General features: G+C 38.5%; 1 protein-coding gene across 1 annotated transcript in view; it reads left to right on the top strand.

Annotated features, from left to right (window-relative positions):
* Positions 1-567: 567 nt before the first annotated feature.
* The window catches only part of slc6a6a (solute carrier family 6 member 6a), a 34,450-nt gene continuing 13,013 nt past the window's right edge, over positions 568-22,004 (top strand). The window contains exons 1-9 of the mRNA XM_067414412.1: positions 568-743; positions 6,695-6,924; positions 10,033-10,167; positions 15,856-16,090; positions 16,182-16,314; positions 19,319-19,453; positions 19,562-19,665; positions 19,754-19,878; positions 19,967-20,079. Coding sequence (XP_067270513.1) covers positions 6,696-6,924; positions 10,033-10,167; positions 15,856-16,090; positions 16,182-16,314; positions 19,319-19,453; positions 19,562-19,665; positions 19,754-19,878; positions 19,967-20,079 — 1,209 coding nt within the window. The 5' untranslated portion in view covers positions 568-743; position 6,695. The remainder of the gene's footprint in view (positions 744-6,694; positions 6,925-10,032; positions 10,168-15,855; positions 16,091-16,181; positions 16,315-19,318; positions 19,454-19,561; positions 19,666-19,753; positions 19,879-19,966; positions 20,080-22,004) is intronic.

Below are 22,004 nucleotides of genomic sequence, written 5' to 3'. Positions count from 1 at the left end.
GATCAAACTCGCGATGAGACGTAGGAATACATTTTAAAAAAGCGTCAATCATCATGAAACGGAATCTGTAAATAGGCGGGGTTTAGTGATGGGTTCAAATATTAAATCTTATTTTTCAAATCTTAACAGGGTATATTTTTGGGAAATGTGTGTTATTCATTATCCAGGAGTAAATTAAAATTGTACAACCAACACTGCTGAACCAGCTGGAAGCAGTCACGTGATACCTGTTACTTTTCTCATCGCTGGTAAGCATTAACTAATCACAGTCGTTTGTGTTTTAATCGATTAGGATTTTCGAGAAATCCTTTATTTGAAACTATTTACATTATTATGCAAGGTACCAACGTTGAAAGGTAATATATTTAATCCTGTTTAAAATGTCTTTAGCGGGAAAAACAAACAAACATAATATTTGAATAAGACTCGGTTTAGTCAACAGCTTTTTGTGCCCCCTGGTGGTGTCTTGTTAAGTCTTATTACCAGGCAACATAATTGGCGGCCAATGGCGCGACGCTCGCGACGCCGAGCGATGTGAAGCGTGCGTGTGCGTGTCTCTTTAAGAAACACTCCTGTTGCACGAGAGCCTGGTGTTTTTCCACTCTCTCCGTTATTACATGCGCTCCCATATAAGACAGAAGTCGGTGGGAGAGGGCGTAAAGATTATTTCCCTTGCTTTCTAGCCTCACTACAAGAAGACAAAAGAACAAGAAACGGACTTGAGCGATAAATTGCATTGTCAGGTGAGTGACACCTTGCAGCCATCAGAGCATGGAGGCTGATTAAGCGCATCTTTATGTGTACATTTGATTTATGTTTCAACAACTCGCTTATTTTTGTCTAAGGCGGATACATGATAATTTATTTAAAATAACTAGGTGTAAAAAAATATATGTAAAAATTGTTTGGGTTGCATCTTTGAAAAGCACATTTGTATGTGTATATTTAATTGTATTTTTAAACTAACTCGTTTATTTTGTCGATGAACGGCACATCCTTTACATTTAAAGACTTTTAAAGCAATATTTTCCCATTCAACAGTTCTAATTTTATTTAATTTTTTTGCAAATACATTTTTCACAGTGTTTCAGGTGTCTGGCGGTGCATTGAAGCTAGCTTTGTCTTATTTGCGCGCAAATGTTCTTTCTGCCTAAGTGCTTTCACAGGCTTTTGCTTTCTCAATGTCATTAAATATTAAATGCAACCAATTTATTTTAAATGCACCGTAATTAAAGATGAATTGTGAGGACTGGTTAACAGTGTACCACCAGTCTAATACATCTCAGCAAAAACCTTGTGACAGACAGCACCCTCAGGATCATCACAGAGCATCGGAGCCATAGCGCGTGCTTTAACCGGTCAATGAAATGTAGGTTAATGTGAACTCATTCTGCACTGATCGTGCATGTAAACACTGACACTGCTGGAGATAGATCGGTGTCAAACCTGTCGACACGCACACAGACACAATGTAGGTTATTGGGACACAGTCACGGTTTTAACTTCTTATCATGCCATTGGCCTGGTCTGTTAAATGCAAAACCCATCGTTGATGGATGTGCATTAACTTACAGCATTAGAGATAACGTTAGACTAATTGGTTCACAAATGCATGTTCATCTCTGGCTTGTGCACTGTCTATGTTTGCCATGCAAACGTGCAATAAAAACGTGTTTAATTATAATGTATTCCAAAAGCCGCAGCACGGGTTTCCAAATTAAACAAGCACAAAAATGTAATTTCATTAAGAGCGCGCGCCGGAGAATTAGGGCACGTTATTCAGGCTTAATTTTGAGACCAGACAGGTTTAGTTTTTATAATGCATGACATGCAGGCATTGCAGAAACATTGCTTTCCACACTACTTGATATACTTGTGCCACCATCGATTGATTGATTGATTGACACTTAATTATGATTGTCATGTTCATGCACCTCAAGAATACCATGGTATTACTATAGAAGTGTCCTGGTATGATGTCAAAAATTGGTCTAAAACTTGTTATATGATCCCTAACCTATGTGTTTTACAAAGTTGGCAAAGTTTTCTGCTCTGCTCAACAGACAAATCACTGTTGGATTGACTAGATAATGAACTAACATCACCTTGCATTATTAATGATGGTGTTAGAGTAAATGTTGTTGTTTCTGTTTATAGTGTCCCTTTATGATGTTTGGCGTTCAAGTGAAAATAATAATGATATATAATTCTTTATAAGGCATCCAATATTGTTTCATATTCGATAGTTAGCATACAGAGTGCAATGTCTAACCTTCAGGGGTTTCAAACAGCTAAATATCCAGACAAGGTTAAGTCTCAGCTGTCTGTATTTGTGTCCTTCTGATACGTTGTCTCGTTCTTCTCTGCTTACGACACTGGTTGATTAAACATGTTTTTGCGTTGCTTGTTTTGATAGTGAGCTATCAATGTTTATCTATATCAAGGCTAATGAGAGGTCTGGGCATGTTTAGAAGGTCATTATTGGGGTCAGGGTTGAAAGAGGTTGATGGTGGCTGAGATACTTGAGCTGTGAACCTGCAATATTTCTTTGCTCATGGCCAAAGCAACGCTGAGACAAGGGCATTTGTCCAATATGAGCCTAGCATTTTGAGTCTGTTGAGGATCTGACCCAGGCAAATCTGTCAAGTCACCTTTATTTTTATAGCGATTTAAACAATGATGCCACTGTAGTAAGACAATAGCGTCATTATTCAGCTCAAGTCAGTTGATTCAGTTCAGTTCAATAACAGTGTAAGGGTGTGTTTACACTTGTACTTTGGTTCTCTTGGTCCTTTTGGTACGGGCCAAAAAGAAAATGATACCTTTAGTGTGTGTTCACACTTGACATGTTTGGTCTGATTAAAACGAACCCTGGTGCGATTATTCTGTTAATGTGGTTTATTTCCATAGCTGTGTACGCTGCCATCTGACCCTCTGCCTGAAAAGATGGGTTCGCTTCCAAACAAACTCTGGTGCTGTTTGAATGAAATATGAGCGCAACACGGACCAAAGACATGTTAACGAACCAAATACGGGTTATTACAAGATTGAGACGCTAGAAAGGACAGCATGCTCAAACATACCAGTTTTTTCTCACCATAGTCGTGATGTTGGCCATCACAGTTCGGTACAGGCATCAGAACCGCGTCTCCTCGCAGCAGATCGCGTGTGTGAGACGGAGGGATTCCTTCCGCTGTTTTGACCCCTTTACACAATTCGTAAGCTCTTCACAAGTTCTCATCTGGTCAAAATACTATCATATGTAGCTATATACAATGTGTGCATTTAGCCTAGCACACAGCCGCATTGTTTTGGATGACCAGTCAGGTTGTGAACATGTACCTATGTCTTTAGGTTCGGTGTTAAAAAGCCAATGTGAACGTACCAGGACTAAATTTTTTTTTTTTTGATCCGGACCAAATGAACCAAGCGAACTGAACAAGTTTGAGCGCACCCCTAGTCCTGGTTTTCTTAGTGTTCACACTGTCATTTTTAATGACATATTTTGTGACTGGACTGAAATTCCAAAACAATACTGTGTGTGTGCTAGGCTAAATATGCTTGTGCTTACATATGATGATGGAGCATGTTCTAAATGTGAAGTTGGACAAACAGTTGGTATTGATCCATCTTTGAGAAGAAACTTGTGTGCAAATCTGGAAAAAAGGGTGTTGGGGGCTAAAATGTGTGTTATTTTGGCAAGGTTGCCTGCTAAAATTCGCATTCTTGGGTCTATTAATCACAAAATTGAGGTTGCTTGACTCGCTTCAACCTGCGGTCAAACAACTTGCAGAAAAAAACACAGATTTGGCAACACAGTGCAGTTGAGTTCTGTTCACATTTGACAAGTAACGTTATGCATTATTCCGTTGCTCTGATTGGTTGTAGGTCTATCCAATTGATGTCTTTCCTGGTTCGGTTGAAACAAACCCATAATCACAGCCCAATGGAGTAATATCAGACTCATATTCTGTCTAGAATTGTCTTACATCTCTGCAGCCTCTCACTGCTTGTTTGGTGCGCACCAGGGTTCATATGGCAGCGTTCACACTTATTCAAACCAAACATGCTAAGAGTGAACACCCTAAAGTTCATTCATTATGAAACAAGTTCAATTCAGCTATAAGCAGCTCTACTGAAGACCGCAATGTTGATTTCATTCAGTTCAATAACAATGTCGATGTTGCAAACTTTATCAGTTTTGAAACAAATTTGATTCAGCACTAAAACGGAAGACAATAGTGCCATTATTCAGCTCAGTTCAGTTCAAGTTTATCATTATTATTATGCTGTTTTCTTGATCTAACTTTCAGGCCCACGCACCAGAGGAATGTGAGGGCGCACATCTCGGTGTTTGTTTGGCACGGTCATTGACATTGCTTACAATAAATAATGACACACTGCTTGTTGTTCAGATGAAATAACAGAATCTTTGTGATTTAGTGGCTTATCTGAATCAAATTATTTAAAAATAACACAAGATAAGCCTACACTGGGATTCAACATTATACATTAAATAAAAAAAAACACAATCAAACCACTGTTTTAGCAAATTGAAAAATGATAAACTGAGAAACATAAGAATGAATAATAAATATTTCAGTAAATTTGGATAATGTCAAATCATGTGGAAGAATGTGATCATCTGGATCTGTTTATGTAGCTCCAGTGCTGCTGTTAGTAAAGCAAAAGAGAGACCAAGAAAATACCAAGACATTTTCACATTCATATGCATTTTTACCTCACTTTTGTATTATGTGGATCATATCATAATGAAAACAGTTCTTATCTTTCCAGGCTTCATCACAAGGCTGCTCCATAATGGAGCCTGGCTACTCCTGATACACTCAAAATAAAGGTTCCTGAAGAAGACATTTTTTTGTAGCAGTGCAGCAAAAGACATCCTAAAGAATCTTTCAGTGATCAGTTTTTAAAAGAACCTTATTTTTTCCTGATTTATGAGGACCATTTAAAAAATCTAAACTTGATCCACTATAAAGAACCTTTTTTGCAGTGGAAAGTTTCTATGGATGTTAAAGGTTCTTCATTGACGGGACCATCAATGCCAAATAAAGAACCTTTATATTCAAGAGTAAAGGAAGACTAGCCTACTAATAAAAATATACATGCAAATGGTATCAAAACCACAAACAGAAAAGGGCACCGTAGCGAGCTAGTTTATTAGTGTCAGTGTTTGAGCTGTCGGTGTGAGTTTCAAACAGGATATCAGCCTTCTTGGCTTCCTGCCGGCCTGACTCTCATTTCAGAGCTCAAGTCTTGCTGTGATTAAACACAGGCCGTGAAACATTGCTTATCTGGAACACTGTATAGTGGTGGTTGTGTGAAAAGGGCAAGTGTTGAAACGTTTTCTGTATGTAGCTGCATCATTCACACTTTATGTGAAATGTAATCTAGTTGTGTACAGTGTGTTATTTAAATGATTCCCAGAGGTGTTTTTGCATAAGCTTTTAGATTCGCTGATTTGTTGAGCCCTGGCATCTAGATCTGTCTTATATAACATATAAATCTCAGAGGATGAAATTTTACAGCTCAAACTTTCTGCTTATTTACTTATTCTTTCCTTATGGGTTTTCATGAAGCTGAATCCAGCTCAATCTCACACACACACACACACACACACGTGTGATACATTACTGCCAAAGGTGTTTGTGGTTTGTAAGATTTTTAAATGGATTTGAAGAGCTTCTGCTCACCAAAGGATGCATTTATTTGATCAAAAATACAGTAAAACAGTAATATTGTGAAATATTTTTTACAGTTAAAATGAACTGTTTTCTATTTGAATATATTTTTTAATGTAATGTTTTCCTGTGATCAAAGCTGAACTTTCAGCATCATTACTCATTAACCAGCAGCCATATCACCCTGTGGCCCAAGACTGGTTTCCCACTGAAGCTAAGCAGGGCTGAGCCGGGTCAGTGCCTGGATGGGAGACCAGCTGGGAAAACCAGGCAGCTGCTGGTAGAGGTGTTAGTGAGGCCAGCAGGGGGCGCTCACCTTCTGGTCTGTGTGGGTCCTAACGCCCCAGTATAGTGATGGGGACACTGTACTGTCAAAGAGCACCGTCCTTCGGATGAGACGTTAAACCGAGGGCCTGACTCTCTGTGGTCGTTAAAAATCCCATTTTCAATGCCAAATATCCCAAATCCCAAAAAATTTGCCCACTGGCCTCTGTCCATCATGACCTCCTAATAATCCCCCTCTCCTGATTGGCTTCATCACTCGGTCTCCTCTCCACCAATCAGCTGGTGTGTGGTGAGCGTTCTGGCGCAATATGGCTGCCGTCGCATCATCCAGGTTGATGCTGCACATTGGTGGTGGTTGAGGAGATTCCCTTCTATGTAAAGTGATTTGAGTGCCTAAAAAAGCGCTATATAAATGTAATTTATTATTATTTACTCCAGTCTTCAGTGTCACATGATCCTTCAGAAATCAATCTAATATAATGATTAGCGGATCAAGAAACATTTCTGATTATCAGTGTTCAGAATCAGGATCATTTGATGAATAGACGGTTCAAACGAACAGCATTTTCTGAGGTAAACATATTTTACTGTGACTTTATCAATGCAATGCATCCTTGCTTATGTTTAGTGTTCATTTCTTCAAACTTCTCCATCAAACTTTTGATGGGTAATGTATATAAAACCCTTCCCCTCTCTCCTGTACTCAGTATGGCGCAGAAGGAGAAGTTGCAGTGTCTCAAAGACTTCCATAAGGACACATTGAAGCCGTCTCCTGGTAAGAGTCCCGGCACGCGTCCGGAAGATGAGGCGGAGGGCAAAGCACCACAGCGGGAGAAATGGGCCAGCAAGCTGGATTTCGTGCTCTCTGTGGCCGGAGGTTTTGTCGGTTTAGGCAACGTTTGGCGTTTCCCGTACCTCTGCTACAAGAATGGCGGAGGTGAGTGTTTCCGTGTGTAATGTGGAAACAAAGATAACACTTTTCAGTCTTTGTGTACTGTAAATAGCTGCTAATGTCACATGCAAACATGAGCTTGTGACATTAATACCTCTAAGCTCATTCCAGAATATTTTCTATTTTAAAATGGCAGAACAGTGTTTTAGTCTGATCTTCTGTGTGGTTTACGAAGTATTATTAATAAATTGTATTATATGCTGTGCTAATGAATGTATTAAAAAATACAATTTATATACTATTTATAATATTATTTATTATTATGTTTATTAAAAATGTAATTAGTTCTAGCTTTTATTTGTTTGGGTTCAGTTTTAGTAATTTTGTTTTATGATTTTTTAATTTTATTATTATTTTCGATTATTATTATTTCTATCTAGCTTAATTTTTTTCTTCCATTTCTTTGTTTATTTATAGTAATTTAAGTTCTTTAATTTTGTTAAATTAAACTCTTTTTTTTAAGTTTAAATTTAGATTTAAGATTATACCATGGTCTGTCTGAATACTTGAGAGAGACACTGCACATATGCAAGTAATTCACACACATCTCTTTTGATAGGCAAATTAATTTAAATACATTTTAAACATTACTGTCACAACTGTTATTTGAACCCTTCCATTTAAATTAGTGACAGCTTTAAGTTGTCAATGCTGGCAAAAATACCATGGTATAAGCGGAATAACCCACAGCTAGCTGTGCATTAAACAATCTGAATGCACTCCACCTTACGTCATGCTTTAAAATGATTTAATGCACAGCTAGCCATGTCAGCGTTATTGCAATTAATTAACCCTGTGGTCCTTCTCATTTAGAAACCATGACATTTTCCCTCAGGAAAAATGTAATAGATTTTTTCAATAGTATTTTTTTAATAATTATTTTGAGTGATTTTTCAACCTTTAAAAAAAAATAATCTAATATTCCATGTTAAAATAGACACAAAATTGGATTTTAAATGCATTGACTCTATTTTGCTCTCTTTTTTTTCTTTTTCTTTCTTTTTTTACCTCTTCGTTGCTGCACACCTTTTTCCCACAAAGTGGCTGATTAGTTTGTATCATCAAAATATAATTTGTATAATTTTTTTCTGATCATTTCTTACCAAAGAGGCCCAGAGGGTTATTTTATTAGTTTTTGTTAACATTAACAACATTGGTTGTGTTAAATATTAAACTATCAATGACATCAGTGCCACTGTTGACTAATATAATAGTTATTTAAAGGGGTACTTCAGTGCTGGGAAGATGAATCTGTATTTAAACTGGGTCATTAATGTAGTAGAAATGTGAAATTATTTTTTAATTTGGTGCTTTCTAGACTGAGAAAAGACAGAAAATGTATTTTTGTCTCATGGGAATGAAAGACTACAATTCCCAGAATGCTTCGCTGCCCTGTGAGGCCACTCCCAAAGCCACCTACTGGATTACAGAAGGCTTGTTCGACTTCCCCTAGCGATGCGCAGACCGATCGGCGGCTGACTTGAAGCAGTGCATGCCGGTTAGAAGTTTTGTCCGACTTGAGACAGCGCCGACGGCACGTGACTGTGACGTATGTCAACAAAGTACCGCGAGAGCGATTCGAGAGCAGGCGGCTGATGCAGCCGGTGCAGATTCTCAAGGGTGGCTGCAGGAGGCTGCTCGAGCTCTGATGACGACACAGCTGATCCACGATTGGCCGATTCACCGCATGACAGCGAACACGTGCGTTACGTGTTTATTCTAAAACCTTACGTTATGCTAAGGCTCACAAATCATTTATTTATAACAGTAAAACCTCTTCATGTAGCTGTGATGTTATATCATCATGTTTATCAAACTAAAACTGATAAAAACCGTTGACAACACTTCATTGATAGTGTAGGTTTATATGTTGAACTTTAATCTTGCCCAAATAGATGCTTTATTAAGCAGTATATAAAGTATTGGATGAAAATATCATTTGAAACATCTGTGTATTTGAGAAATGCTGCATTTATTTAACTTCAGCTGTGATAAAGTTTGCAAACGCAGTGCAAGCGTCACCACGAGAAGCAGAAAGTGTCCGACTTCACATCTCCGTTTGCAGCTCCTCCCCGCCTGCACTCGGCTACTCTCGCCGATCGCATGCATCCAGCCGCAGCCGATGTCGAACACACCTAGAGACTGAGTTCCTACAATTAAATACTGAACGTGTCTGTTCAATATAACGATGGAGTTGCCGCGTGAGTTTCACAGCTGACTCAGATTAGGAGTCAGATTACATTTAACACCATAAATCAGTTGATGAGCTCTCCTGATGAGAGCTGAGGTAATCGCGACCACATTCACGGCATACATTCACAACGCGTTTTCAGTTCATGCCTTTGGAAGCTTAACTTTCATAGAAATTAATTTGAGAAGTTAAAACACTTACATTGCTTAGCATCCGTTTAAATTAATGCCTGTAGCTGAGCTGTGCTGTAAGTGTGATCTCCATTCCCCATGCACGAGATGAAAACATGCGGAAATGGCTCCCTCTGCTGGCTGTAGTCTTTAGCCTCTGGGCAATCATTCCTCTCGTGACGCAAATATCGTCAATTTGCGTCACGAGAGGAATTTTCCCAGAAATAAAATGCATAAATCTCTCATATCAGGGGGATATAAGAGGGGGGAGCACGATCATTTGAATATACTCCCGGGTTTCTACTGATACAAAGCCATATGCTAATCGCTGAAGTAACCCTTTAAAACTGGTCTCAGTATGTAGAAATCAACTCATTTCATTTTTTCAGTAATTTTAGATCACATCTATGGTGTTTACAATGCAGAAATGTGAAGCTTTTATTAATTACATTGTACAGAAATTGTATAAATTGTCATTTTTAGTAGCAGGACTAGTTTTTAGTGGTCAGTGATGAACTTTTGGTCAGTGATGTGTTTTGTTTGAATGTGTATCTCAGTGCAATGCCGAGCCCCATAGACTTCCATTGAAAGCTGCATTACTAAAAAAAAATGTCTTCATGTTTTGTTAATTTTTTTCTTTGTTCGTGTCTTGTAATTTAGCCTCTTTTAAAGCGGGTTTCTACACTGAGTTTCTGTATTGTCACCTGTCTTACCTGTGGTTGTTTTTTTCAGGCGCATTTCTCATCCCCTACTTCATATTTCTGTTTGGTGGAGGGTTACCTGTGTTCTTTCTGGAGGTGGCGCTCGGCCAGTTCACCTCTGAGGGAGGAATCACCTGCTGGGGGAAACTCTGCCCCATTTTCACTGGTGAGACAAATCAATGCCTCAAGAGAGAGATAGAGAGAGTGAGGGGGACGAGACAGGTCTAACTTTGATGCTATTTAAAGACTCATCAGGCTCAAGCTCATTTTAATCAGCATAAATCATATTTCATGATGCACCCCTCCCCACTACTGTTTACCTGCTGTCCCTCATGGCAGCTTCGACCAATCAACATGGCCGTTACTGTGATGTGCTTCGAGTCTGATTGGTTGCTGAGGTGGCTCGTTAAACTGATCTTCACTCTGACCTGTTTTCAGCATCTTCTGTGGTTGCTAAGCAACACTAGACGATGCTGTGTTCTTTTCAGATGCGTTGTCGTGTTCCGATTCTGCATGTGTTGGAGCAGGATGCGGGTCACTCGTACACACACACACACACACACACACACACACACACACACACACACTACATGTGTGTTTAATTCCCCATCATCTATTTGCTTTCCACTGCTCTCTGCTTTAGAGTGCTCTGACTAACAACCCGCTCCACATTTGGACATGTATTCATATTTCCATGGCAACAGCCATGAGAGGTGACTGAGATGCTTTTGATGGGATGTCCTCCTGGGCCGCTCTGAGATCTGCTCAGGAGCCAAAATGGAGCGGTTGTGTTAGGACCGGCAATGATTTGATGAGAACGAACAGAACGGGGCATGAGGTGTTTTTGTAGAGCAGGGCTTTTCAATTTTTTTAAATTTTCGTGTATTAGGACTTAATTATAAATGAGTGAAATATCCAGTTTCTATTCAGTTTTTATTATTGCAATTTCTACTTGCTCTAGTGCTGTATGGTGTAATGCATTCATTTTTATTTTTTATCAGTTTATTTAGTTACTTAGTTTAATCATATTTTTATGTATTTGTACATTTCTTATTTAAATCAAATGTTTTTATTAATGCAGTTTTATAAAAACATTTGATTAAAATAAATAAACGAATACATTTTATTGCATTCATTTATGTACTTTAAAATGTTTTTATTTTATTCAAATTAATTTAGTTATGTGAATCCCATTTTTATTTATTTGTTTTCACAACTTTTCCACGGCCGCCTAACACTCCCTCAGTTTGATAACCCCTAGCCTGAGACAAGATGTTTGGTCTGGAAACTCACCATTGACAGCTCAATCTGAGGGGCGGATAAATGGTTGTCTTTCAAACTCCCTCTGCACGCGATAGGATAGCGCTACAACCAACCAGAGCAACGAAGGTGAAGCAGAGCTCGTTGATAGATTAAACTTTTGCCGTATCGGTCGCCAAAGCTCAGAACACATCTTCCCTTTTTAAGAATGACGTCAGTGCCTTTCTTTGTTCTTTTCTCAGAGAAAAGCTTAACTCCAAGTCTTCCAGAATCGCAGTCAAAGCTGATTTGAAAGACCGCCGCCGTTCGCCAGTTTCTGTGTTTACTAGAAGCACGCAAACGCAACTCGACCGCCATTATGTTAAGCCCCGCCCACTGACTCTATACACGATGTGATTGGCCTGACCAGAGTTTGGCGTTTACAGCTCAGAAGGGTATTGGGAGTTGCTAGATGACACTCGCAGCAAATTAGATTTGCTGCCGCTAGGGTGCGTCTAGATTTCTAGGCTAGATAACCCAAGTCTTAGAAGATATTTGTATTATTTTTGTGCCTGACCTCTGGATCCACACATGCATGGGCACATCGCTCACGTGGCTGGGTTTTATTTGGCACATACTGCTGATATTTCTTACACCGTGAGCCCATTGTCCCCTTTCACCCAATGATTATGTTCTTAGTCTCAGTGGCAGCTGACCGATCTCTTGAGCACACACATCCTGCTCGTGCATACTCAAACGCACGTTTGCCATTCTGTCGTCAGCTGTCACAGTGAGCTCCTGGCACCGCAGAGCAAGCTTGTGGCACTTTGTATTAATTATAGCATAAAACTGGCACTCAGCCCTTTGACTGCCCTCAACCTTAGAAAAATACAATTTCAGACGCAGATGTGTCAGAGCCAACAGGTGAAGCTTGGTTGCTCTGAGAATAGAGTTGTTTCAGCTGTGTTTGACTCATTAACACCGGAGGGTCGCTCTCATAGTCTCACCCTCTGCTTAGATGTGGCTCCTCTCCCCAATAAACCGCATGATTTAAGATATCATTCATGTCTGTAACACAAAGAGTGACAAATTACATGCTGTGCTAGTAGATGCTTGTCTTATCAATTATGACCGGCTCTAATCCTGGCAGAATAATATTTTAATATTAATCAGTGTTGGTAATGTACTGACTTCAGGTTTGATGAGCCATTGTGCATTGAGTGACTTCACCAGCGGGACTGTTAGTTCCACCTCAGGTTGCTTGGAGAACAAGTTCGTCAGATGGTAGCCCGATTAAAGTGTAACTTCACAGATTTTCAACCTACTTTGTATTATTACAATGTTGGTAGTATATGGTTTGCTAAAACTTTTTATGACTAAAAGTTTGCTAAGAAGTATTTCCTACTAAAGCAAGGCGGTATTAAACTCTGGTCAAGTGTATCCATGGCGGACTGGTGGGAGTGGCCTTGGCTGGCACCATGCCCAGTGCATTATGGGTGTTTAAGTTTTCTCTAGTCCGGTAGCACTGATTTAAAAATATATATATATTTTCTTTTCTTTCGGCCTTTCTACTGTATAGGCTGCAACATTTTATTTAAAGCGCACTTTGCCAGCGGTGAAGTATCCCTTTCTTTATTAACATGGTCATATTTAACCCATTTTCATAATGCGACATTTCTTAAAGCTACACTGTGTGATATTTTCCCCCATCTAGCTGTGTAAAGGTATATGACCATCCAGTGAATAATAGTTTCTGTTCCTCTCAATTTCGATTTCGTTTCAACTCCTACGGTGGCCGATTTAGTCAAAGATTATGGCTTCCAGTTCGACCTCTTCGATGAGATTACTTTTGAAAAATATTATAATTTGCAGTTATTTAATTTGCCAAATGATCTATGATCAAATTAATCTATGTAAAATGAATAATAGTTTTACGTTTTCGTTTTTTTTTTTTTTTACCATTTCATTGCTAACATCAGCTATCAGTTTCCCAGATGAATGCAAGCTAATCTTAGTAAAGTAACTCTTATCAGTGCTATCGTTATTCTGTAAATTGTACGACATCACTAGCGTAAGGCAAAGTTTACATTGTAGGCTATATCATTTTCTCTAATGACCTACCAGTGCCCCATTTGTAGGCTAGTCATAATAAGGTGTCATAGTGTGAAATATATTTACATCGTACAATAATACGTCTTAAATGAATAAGATTACAGGACAGATGTAAAAGTAAAGGTGAAAGTCTCGCTTAGAAACAGCTAACTTACACTAGCATTATCACTACATTAAGTGTGTATACAGTAAAATAAATGAAAAATAACAAAAATTTAAAGTGCCTACATATAGCCTACAAATTATAATTGGCAAATGTACTTTCAAGATGGAGGAGTAACATGGCGACTGCCATCCGAACCCCTCACCTGCATGTATTTTCAATGGTATATTATAAACTTATGAGAATACTTTATTACTTGAAAGAAGTAAATATACATTAATGAGCACATATATTTTTGAAAGAACGAAGTGATTTTAGCTAAGAATAAACTAAAAAAGTTACACCGTGTAGCTTTAATGAAATAAATCCTTAATTGAGGACCAAATATAAGGAGAGACCTTATTTTATTCAGTGGGGTATGGTTGCACCAGCTGTGCCTAAGTTAGTAGTAATGAACCCTACGTATAAACCAAATATTTAAAGAAGTTCGAGTAAAATGGCAGATGGATTGAAGTAGATCAGTGAGCTAATGTTTTACCCAACAGACTTCAGTTCTTTGGACATATACAGTGATATGGATATTTAACATAATTTACAGAACATTTTATAAGAGAACTTTATATTGGTGTAAATTATTACTTACTGCCTCTCAAGCATGAATCCAATCTAAACTAAATACTTAAAATAAGTTAAAATGAATCAAAAAAAATATATATATCACATTTTCCAGTTCAGGGAATTAATGTTATAGTAGTAGTGTATATAAACTACCATTCAAAAGTTTGGGGTCAATAAGGTTTTTGTTTTTTTTAAAGACATTTTTTATTTTATTTATCAAGGAGGCATTTAATTGAACAAAAGTGACAGTAAAGACATTTATAATGTTCTTCAATATTTCTATTTAAAATAAATGCTGTTCTATTAAATCTAAAAATTAATAATGAAAGAATCCCAAAAAAATAAGTATGGTTTTTAACATTGATATTAATAAGAAATGTTTCTTGAGCAGAAAATCAGCATATTAGAATGATTTCTGAATGATCATGTGACACTGAAGACTGGAGTAATGGTCACATGTCTGTCTGTTTAGATTAGGCTTGTTCGACTTCCCCTAGCGATGCGCAGACCGATCGGCGGCTGACTTAAAGCAGTGCATGCCGGTTAGAAATTTTGTCCGACTTGAGACAGCGCCGACGGCACGTGACTGTGACGTATGTCAACAAAGTACCGCGAGAGCGATTCGAGAGCAGGCGGCTGATGCAGCCGCTGCAGATTCTCAAGGGTGGCTGCAGGAGGCTGCTCGAGCTCTGATGACGACACAGCTGATCCACGATTGGCCGATTCACCGCATGACAGCGAACACGTGCGTTACGTGTTTATTCTAAAACCTTACGTTATGCTAAGGCTCACAAATCATTTATTTATAACAGTAAAACCTCTTCATGTAGCTGTGATGTTATATCATCATGTTTATCAAACTAAAACTGATAAAAACCGTTGACAACACTTCATTGATAGTGTAGGTTTATATGTTGAACATTAATCTTGCCCAAATAGACGCTTTATTAAACAGTACATGAAGTATTGAATGAAAATGTCATTTGAAACATCTGTGTATTTGAGAAATATTGCATTTATTTAACTTCAGCTGTGATAAAGTTTGCAAACGCAGTGCAAGCGTCACCACGGGAAGCAGAAAGTGTCCGACTTCACGTCTCCGTTTGCAGCTCCTCCCCGCCTGCACTCGGCTACTCTCGCCGATCGCATGCATCCAGCCGCAGCCGATGTCGAACACACCTTTGATCTTTCAGTTGTTTTCATCCTGTCACATGTTCTTTCGTCTTAGTTTCCCGCCACTTGTCTCCTTGTTTCCTTGGTTACCCTCGTTAGTTAAGTTCTGTTCAGCTGTGTTTAGTTAATTATCTCATTTCTGTTTGCTATTTAAGTTCTTTCCCGTTCATCTGTTAACCGTTATGAGTGTGGTTTCCTTGTTCCTAAGAGTTTAAATTAAAAAAGTTTGTTTTATCGAGACCTTCTGATTCTTCAGTTTGTTTCTGTGCTACACACAGTTACACCAATGATCACAGGAATAAATTACATTTTAAAATATAATTAAAAAAATAAGTTATTTCAAATTATAATAATTCATGTTTTTTTTTTTTGATGTCTTAAACTAAATGCAGCTTTGGTGATCATTAATTTAAAAGTAAAAAAAAATTTACCAACTCCAAACTTTTGAGAAAGTAGTGTAAAAACTATTATTTAATAATTATTTGTTTTGTTTGTATAATTTTGAATAATAACTGAAGAACTGTGAACAATAAGACCATGAATGTGTATTAAGAAAGTAAACGGAGAAAGTGTTGCTTTAATGTTGACTTGATTGCGTATTTGCGACAGGAATCGGCTACGCCTCAGTCGTGATCGTGTCCCTGCTGAACATCTACTACATCGTGATCCTGGCGTGGGGTCTGTATTACCTGCTGCAGTGTTTCCAGCACGAGCTGCCCTGGGCCCGCTGCAGACACAGCTGGAACACGGCCAACTGCGTGGAGGACACCGTCCGCAAGAACAAAACCCTCTGGGTCTCCGCCAACGCTGCCAACTTCACCTCGCCGGTCACCGAATTCTGGGAGTGAGTATCGTGAGCGTAGGTGCGTCGTCCTGAGGGTGTGTACGGAACGGACGCCCTACGCCCGTTCTCATCACTCTGATATCGTCTGTAGGAGGAACGTCCTCAGCATCTCTTCAGGGATTGACGAGGTCGGTGGTCTGAAGTGGGAGCTGGCGTTGTGCCTGCTGGCCGTCTGGATCATCTGCTTCTTCTGCATCTGGAAAGGAGTCAAATCTACCGGCAAGGTGAGAGAGAGGACACAAAGTCCACCGGAATGTCTCGCAGTGACTCATAAATCAGGGACATAACAACCATTACGCTATTAGAAATGTCTACGGTTGTTCCCCCACATTTTGGAAAGTGATCATTATATTTTAAAAGGACAAATTTTAGCTGACCACATAACATGACCAAGCAGCTTTCAGGAACGTGTGTGCATAAACCTCTCCCTTTCAAAAAATGTACATATATTTATTTGTAATATTACCCAAATTATCTTGTAGTTCTTATAACCAAGCCTTGGTTCCTTTGAATGTTACCATGCGTTTGATTACAGAAGAAGCTAAGAACAATAATATGGTTAGATATTTTTAATGTTAGTTCTGTATGATTTATATTAGGGCTACATGATATCGACATTGCATATCCTGCACATATCTATGCGCACATCACAATGTCCCAGGGTTCGGAACGCATGTGATTCCTGGATTAAAAGCACAGTTTCAACGTTTAAACGTTTAAGCGACTTTAAAGCGTTCAAATACAAGAAGAAGCAAAAGAGAAAGCAAATTCTGTTCTCTTGAAATCTTTTTGCCACAAAAATTACAAAATGTCCGTCTTAGCGACTATCCTTGTAAACACTTGTGTCTTAAGTGAACATACACATACAATTTCTTTTTCAATTGTTCATTGTACTAGATCAGTGCATTAGCTTTTAAAGTGACAGTAGCCTAATATTCCTGTCTGTGTTATTAATGTTAATCACACAACAAAAGACAAAGAGAACCTCTTTTTTGTAGTTTTAACAAAGATTAATTATATTTATTTTATACATTTTAATTAAATAAATTATTTAATATCTGTACCTAAATACTGTTAGACTTGTCTGAAAAATGTAACCGATTTTAAAACATTTCATTTGTGTCTTTGTTCTGTTGTATTTATCTATGCTTGTAATTTGTCTATTTTCTATGCAGATTCACTCCCCTACAAAATCACCCCAAACATTCTAGAACGAATCATTCTTTCCAAATAGAGCTATTCAAGTCATCTGGTAAAAATTTCCTATCGCAATATATATTATAGCAGAAACAAAATAATATTGCAGTGTCAGTTTTTTTCCAATATCATGCAGCCCTAATTTAAATGAGATTATTGAATTCCTTTTTACTTGGAATACATGCTAACATACACAATGCAACATGCATATTTGCAGTAAGCAAGCTAACATATGTGACACAATGCAATAAATACTTGCACAGTGAATTTTTTTGCATCATTCCTCCAGTCTTCAGTGTCACATGATCCTTCAGAAATCATTCTGATCTGATGCTCAACAAACTTTGCTTATTATTTATCAGTGTTGAAAACAGTTGTGCTGCTTTATATTTTTGTGGAAACACCAATTATTTACAAAACATGACAGTGTTTATAAATTATAAGTGATAAGCCAACGTTTTTAAATGTTTTGTTAATTCAGTCATACGTAATTTTTTAATTATTAGTTAATGATGACCTAATAATTTACAAAACAAGACTTATTGATAAGTAGTGGTATGTTAACAATTTACAAATGTGCTGTAAGTTATCTTAAAAATTTAATAAATCAAAACAGATCAATAGCAGTTTGAGTTATTAGTTGATACTATCACTTATAAATCCTTGAAGTATTGATGACCATTGTTTTAGTATCATCTCGATAAACAATGGTTAATTATGAACAAATGATGAATGAACCATTAGTACATGATCAGTATTTAGGGCCTGAGCACCGATGGCTTTTTTTTGAGGGCCTAAACTTGCTTGAACTCCTGCAACTCTGCGCAAGGGTCAGAAGTGGTGAAACTTTACGTCTGATAGGGGTTTCAGAATTAGGCGTGGCTTAATGGCTTGATAACACCACCTAAAAAATTTCAATTAAGTGCCAGTCACTCTACGTTTCACGGACAAGTGAAATCCGGTAGACATATTTAACAGCCAATCTTGTACTTTATTGAACTCTTTTAATCTGATCAGCCCCATATTTGCACAGCCTAATCTAAATGCCTTTGGCGAAGTTAAATTGTCAATAAGTGCTTTTATATATGATTAACACCATGAAAAAGGAAACTCAGACATACAATGTCCAATCTGCCTTAAAGGGTTACTTCAGTGATTTAGCATTATTGGAAATGCTATTGGTCACACTTTACGTCTGTCAGTGGATTTTACAAATACTTAACAACCAATAAAAAGCATTAAAAGTAAAATTATTACATCAGTGGACTATCAAGCAAATCCTCATAGCTCATAATTCCTTGTCCTCTGGAACAGCCTTATTGTAAAGTGTTACCACTATCTAGGTTAATATTTGATGTATTTGAGATCTGAGACGTGGGAACGGTGGAGAGAAAAGTGCAAACCAGTGTTATTTACTCGCGTGATCAATTGGTCAACCATGATTGACTGGTTGGGCACCCTTGATGTAATGCATCCCTGCTGACAAAAAAACTATTTCTTTGTATAGATGAACTCGACGCTAATAGACATGAACTGAAAACCACAAGAAAAAGATTTTATGGGGTCTTTAAAAGGTTTGCGGTTTTCTAATTGAAAATACAAGCACATCATTCATGAAACGCCACAGCTGTCTTAAGACATCCCAAGATAATCAAGGCTTTACACCATCATTAAATCAAGAGATATATTTTGGTGGTGCTCATGAAAATGTCACTAGACCGATGTATCCTTCAATCTAGTAACTGTGTTGGATATATAATCATGGAAACACACTGAGCCTCATTCATTACACACGAGCAGAACTGATTTCTGTGTAAATCAATGAATGATTTTACGAAAAATGAATTACACAGAAATCTGGTCCTGTTTCATGAAAAAGGTCCAATAAATGTGCACTCACAAGCCTTCATTTCAGAATTTGTAGCTCTGTGGGTTTCATTTGTGAATATGGATTGCTTTACGTAGGTGTATAATTATTTTATTTTCATAATGAAAATCCATGAGCTCTCCCTCCTGTGGCTCTGTCTGTAGGTGGTCTATTTCACAGCGACGTTTCCCTTCCTCATGCTGATTGTGCTGCTGGTCCGCGGTGTGACTCTGCCTGGTGCCGCCGAGGGCATCAAGTTTTACCTTTACCCTGATCTGACCCGCCTAAAGGACCCTGAGGTACAGAGACGGAGAGAAAAAAATCTTTGTGCATTGTTCGTTTTCATTTGAAGCAAAATGTTATCTCTCTCTCTCTCACTCTCTATCTCTCTCTCTGGACTGGTTTAGGTGTGGATTGATGCAGGAACTCAGATATTTTTCTCGTATGCTATTTGTCTTGGTGCAATGACATCACTGGGAAGCTACAACAAGTACAAGTATAACTGTTACAGGTGAGCACTTGCTGTTGTGTGTTTGTAAATGTCCTATGTTTATATCTATATGCTGTTATTGTGTGTGTGTGTGTGTGTGTGTGTTCAGGGACTGCTTGCTGCTTGGATGCCTGAACAGCGGTACCAGTTTCGTGTCAGGCTTTGCCATTTTCTCTGTCCTGGGATTCATGGCACAGGAGCAGGGCGTGGCCATCGCCGATGTGGCCGAGTCAGGTAATCCTCAGGGTCAAAGGTCCCCAAATCTGCTCCATTGATTTAAGATTGTAATGAATCTAATGTGTTTTTATTCTCTGTGTCTCAGGTCCTGGTCTGGCCTTCATCGCGTATCCAAAGGCCGTTACAATGATGCCACTGCCAACGGTCTGGGCGATACTTTTCTTCATAATGCTTCTGCTGCTGGGCCTAGACAGTCAGGTGAGATCAACACAAACAAACACACACCTACACGTCCCATTGACTTGTATGGCTCTTAAACTAAAGGGATAGTTCACCCAAAAATACAAATTCTATCATTTGATCCCACTCAAGTCATTCCAAACCTGATTGACTTTTTCTTCTGGGTAACAAAAAAAGGACCATAAATACAGTAAACTTTTTATTTAAGAAAAACATACAAGACAAAGTTAACGGCAGAACATAATTTAGAGCTCCATTAGGTCTACAGAGCTATAAAAGAGCAACCTCTGAGTAATAATAATGTCCTCTGCGCGGTGGGACATATGAGCGTCCTGGTGTTGGAATGAAAGACCGCAAACATTGAGATGGTTAAGCCGTCAGATCATAACTGTACAGCATAGTGTTCAGTCCTGATGTGAAACATCATCTTTCTGTGGCTGTGAGCCAGCGTTGAGGAATTACACAGCTATATTTCGGGCTCACTCCCACAAACACACCCTCACACTCTCACATATCACGAGACGGTGAAGTTATTCCAGTCTCATATGACTTGCTGAAAAGCCAACGTGCGATGGATCACATTTCCTTTTGCGTATATGTGTGTGTGAAATTACACGCACGCACACATGGCAACAACAGGACATAAATAAGTTTGCCACTGTTACGAATGTTATTGACTCTTCAATGGGCAATGAAAATAATTCTAAACCCTCAGACTGTGTGTTGAAACTCATATGCTTTGATTTTCCACTGTTCAGGGTCAAGTGAGGTGGTGACCTGATTCATAAGCTGTCACCATTGTTCATTCATTAAACACTTAACCTCAGATAACTCAAAGAGGCTTGTCCCTCTAAAAGGAACGTTTATCCGACAAAATGTGCATTAGGAATGTGCATTCTGGTTTAAAGAGGACATTTTATGTTCTTTAACCGTTAAAGTCAAGAAGTCCTCGCTGCAGCCTGTAGCACGATGACGTACTGGATCAGATCCAACACGTACTGGACGTGCACAATCCGATGATGTCATATACTCATGCGCAGTAGAGTTTTGGGGACATTGAATGCTCAGGAGAGTTTTGCAAGATAGATAAATACTCAAACCGCAAAAATAATGATTAATAACATGCTCACTCCATCAGGACACACGTTTTGCATTTCCCCTTGAATGTGTAGGCTACTGGCATTTTAAAGTTCTTTACAGATCGTGTTGCATTGTACCTTGAGGATTAAAATTACAGAGACAATTACTTGACTTGAATTTTTCCTTCCAAGTATGATCAGAATATATTACAATTTAACTGTTTTGCATACATGTACAGCGAAACTAGGATAATTTAAGCATCACATTCATCTGTCGAAAAGATGATTTATTCATCAATAATTACTTAATACTATTTATCAGTACTACAACTACACGGTTTAGAACATCATCTATATACAATAATGATCATACATTAAGACTAGTGCATACGCATTAGAAATTAACCCAGAGATCAGTAGGCTATGCCATAACGATCCACCATCCAGCTACGTCATCGTGCTACAGGCTGCAGCGAGGGGTGTCTCGTTAAAGGGGGGGTGAAATGCTGTTTCATGCATACTAAGCTTTTTAGACAGTCTATGATTAGGATGGGAATCTAGGTCTTTAACAAAGTTTCAAAAACTAATGTTGGACGTTTGATGGAGTATTTCTATGTTAAAAATACTCCTTCCGGTTTCTCACAAGTTTCGGAGAGTTTTTTTCGAGTATGGCTCGGCTTGACGTTAATAGATCGGAAGGTCCTTGTATGGGCCGTACGGGCTCTTCTCCCGGTAGGGTGCGTGCGCGCGTGACTAGCACGAGAGAGGAAATGCATGCCCATAAACACTCTCAGGTGTGCAGATCCAGTCGATCCAGGCGCCGCGCTCCACTTTATTCCTATGGGAGACGTCGAGCGACTTCAA

This window comes from Pseudorasbora parva, chromosome 13 (genome assembly GCF_024679245.1).
Source record: "Pseudorasbora parva isolate DD20220531a chromosome 13, ASM2467924v1, whole genome shotgun sequence".
NCBI classification, from domain to species: domain Eukaryota; kingdom Metazoa; phylum Chordata; class Actinopteri; order Cypriniformes; family Gobionidae; genus Pseudorasbora; species Pseudorasbora parva.
Note: the sequence above shows the minus strand (reverse complement) of the source record. Positions and strands in the feature narration are given on the sequence as shown.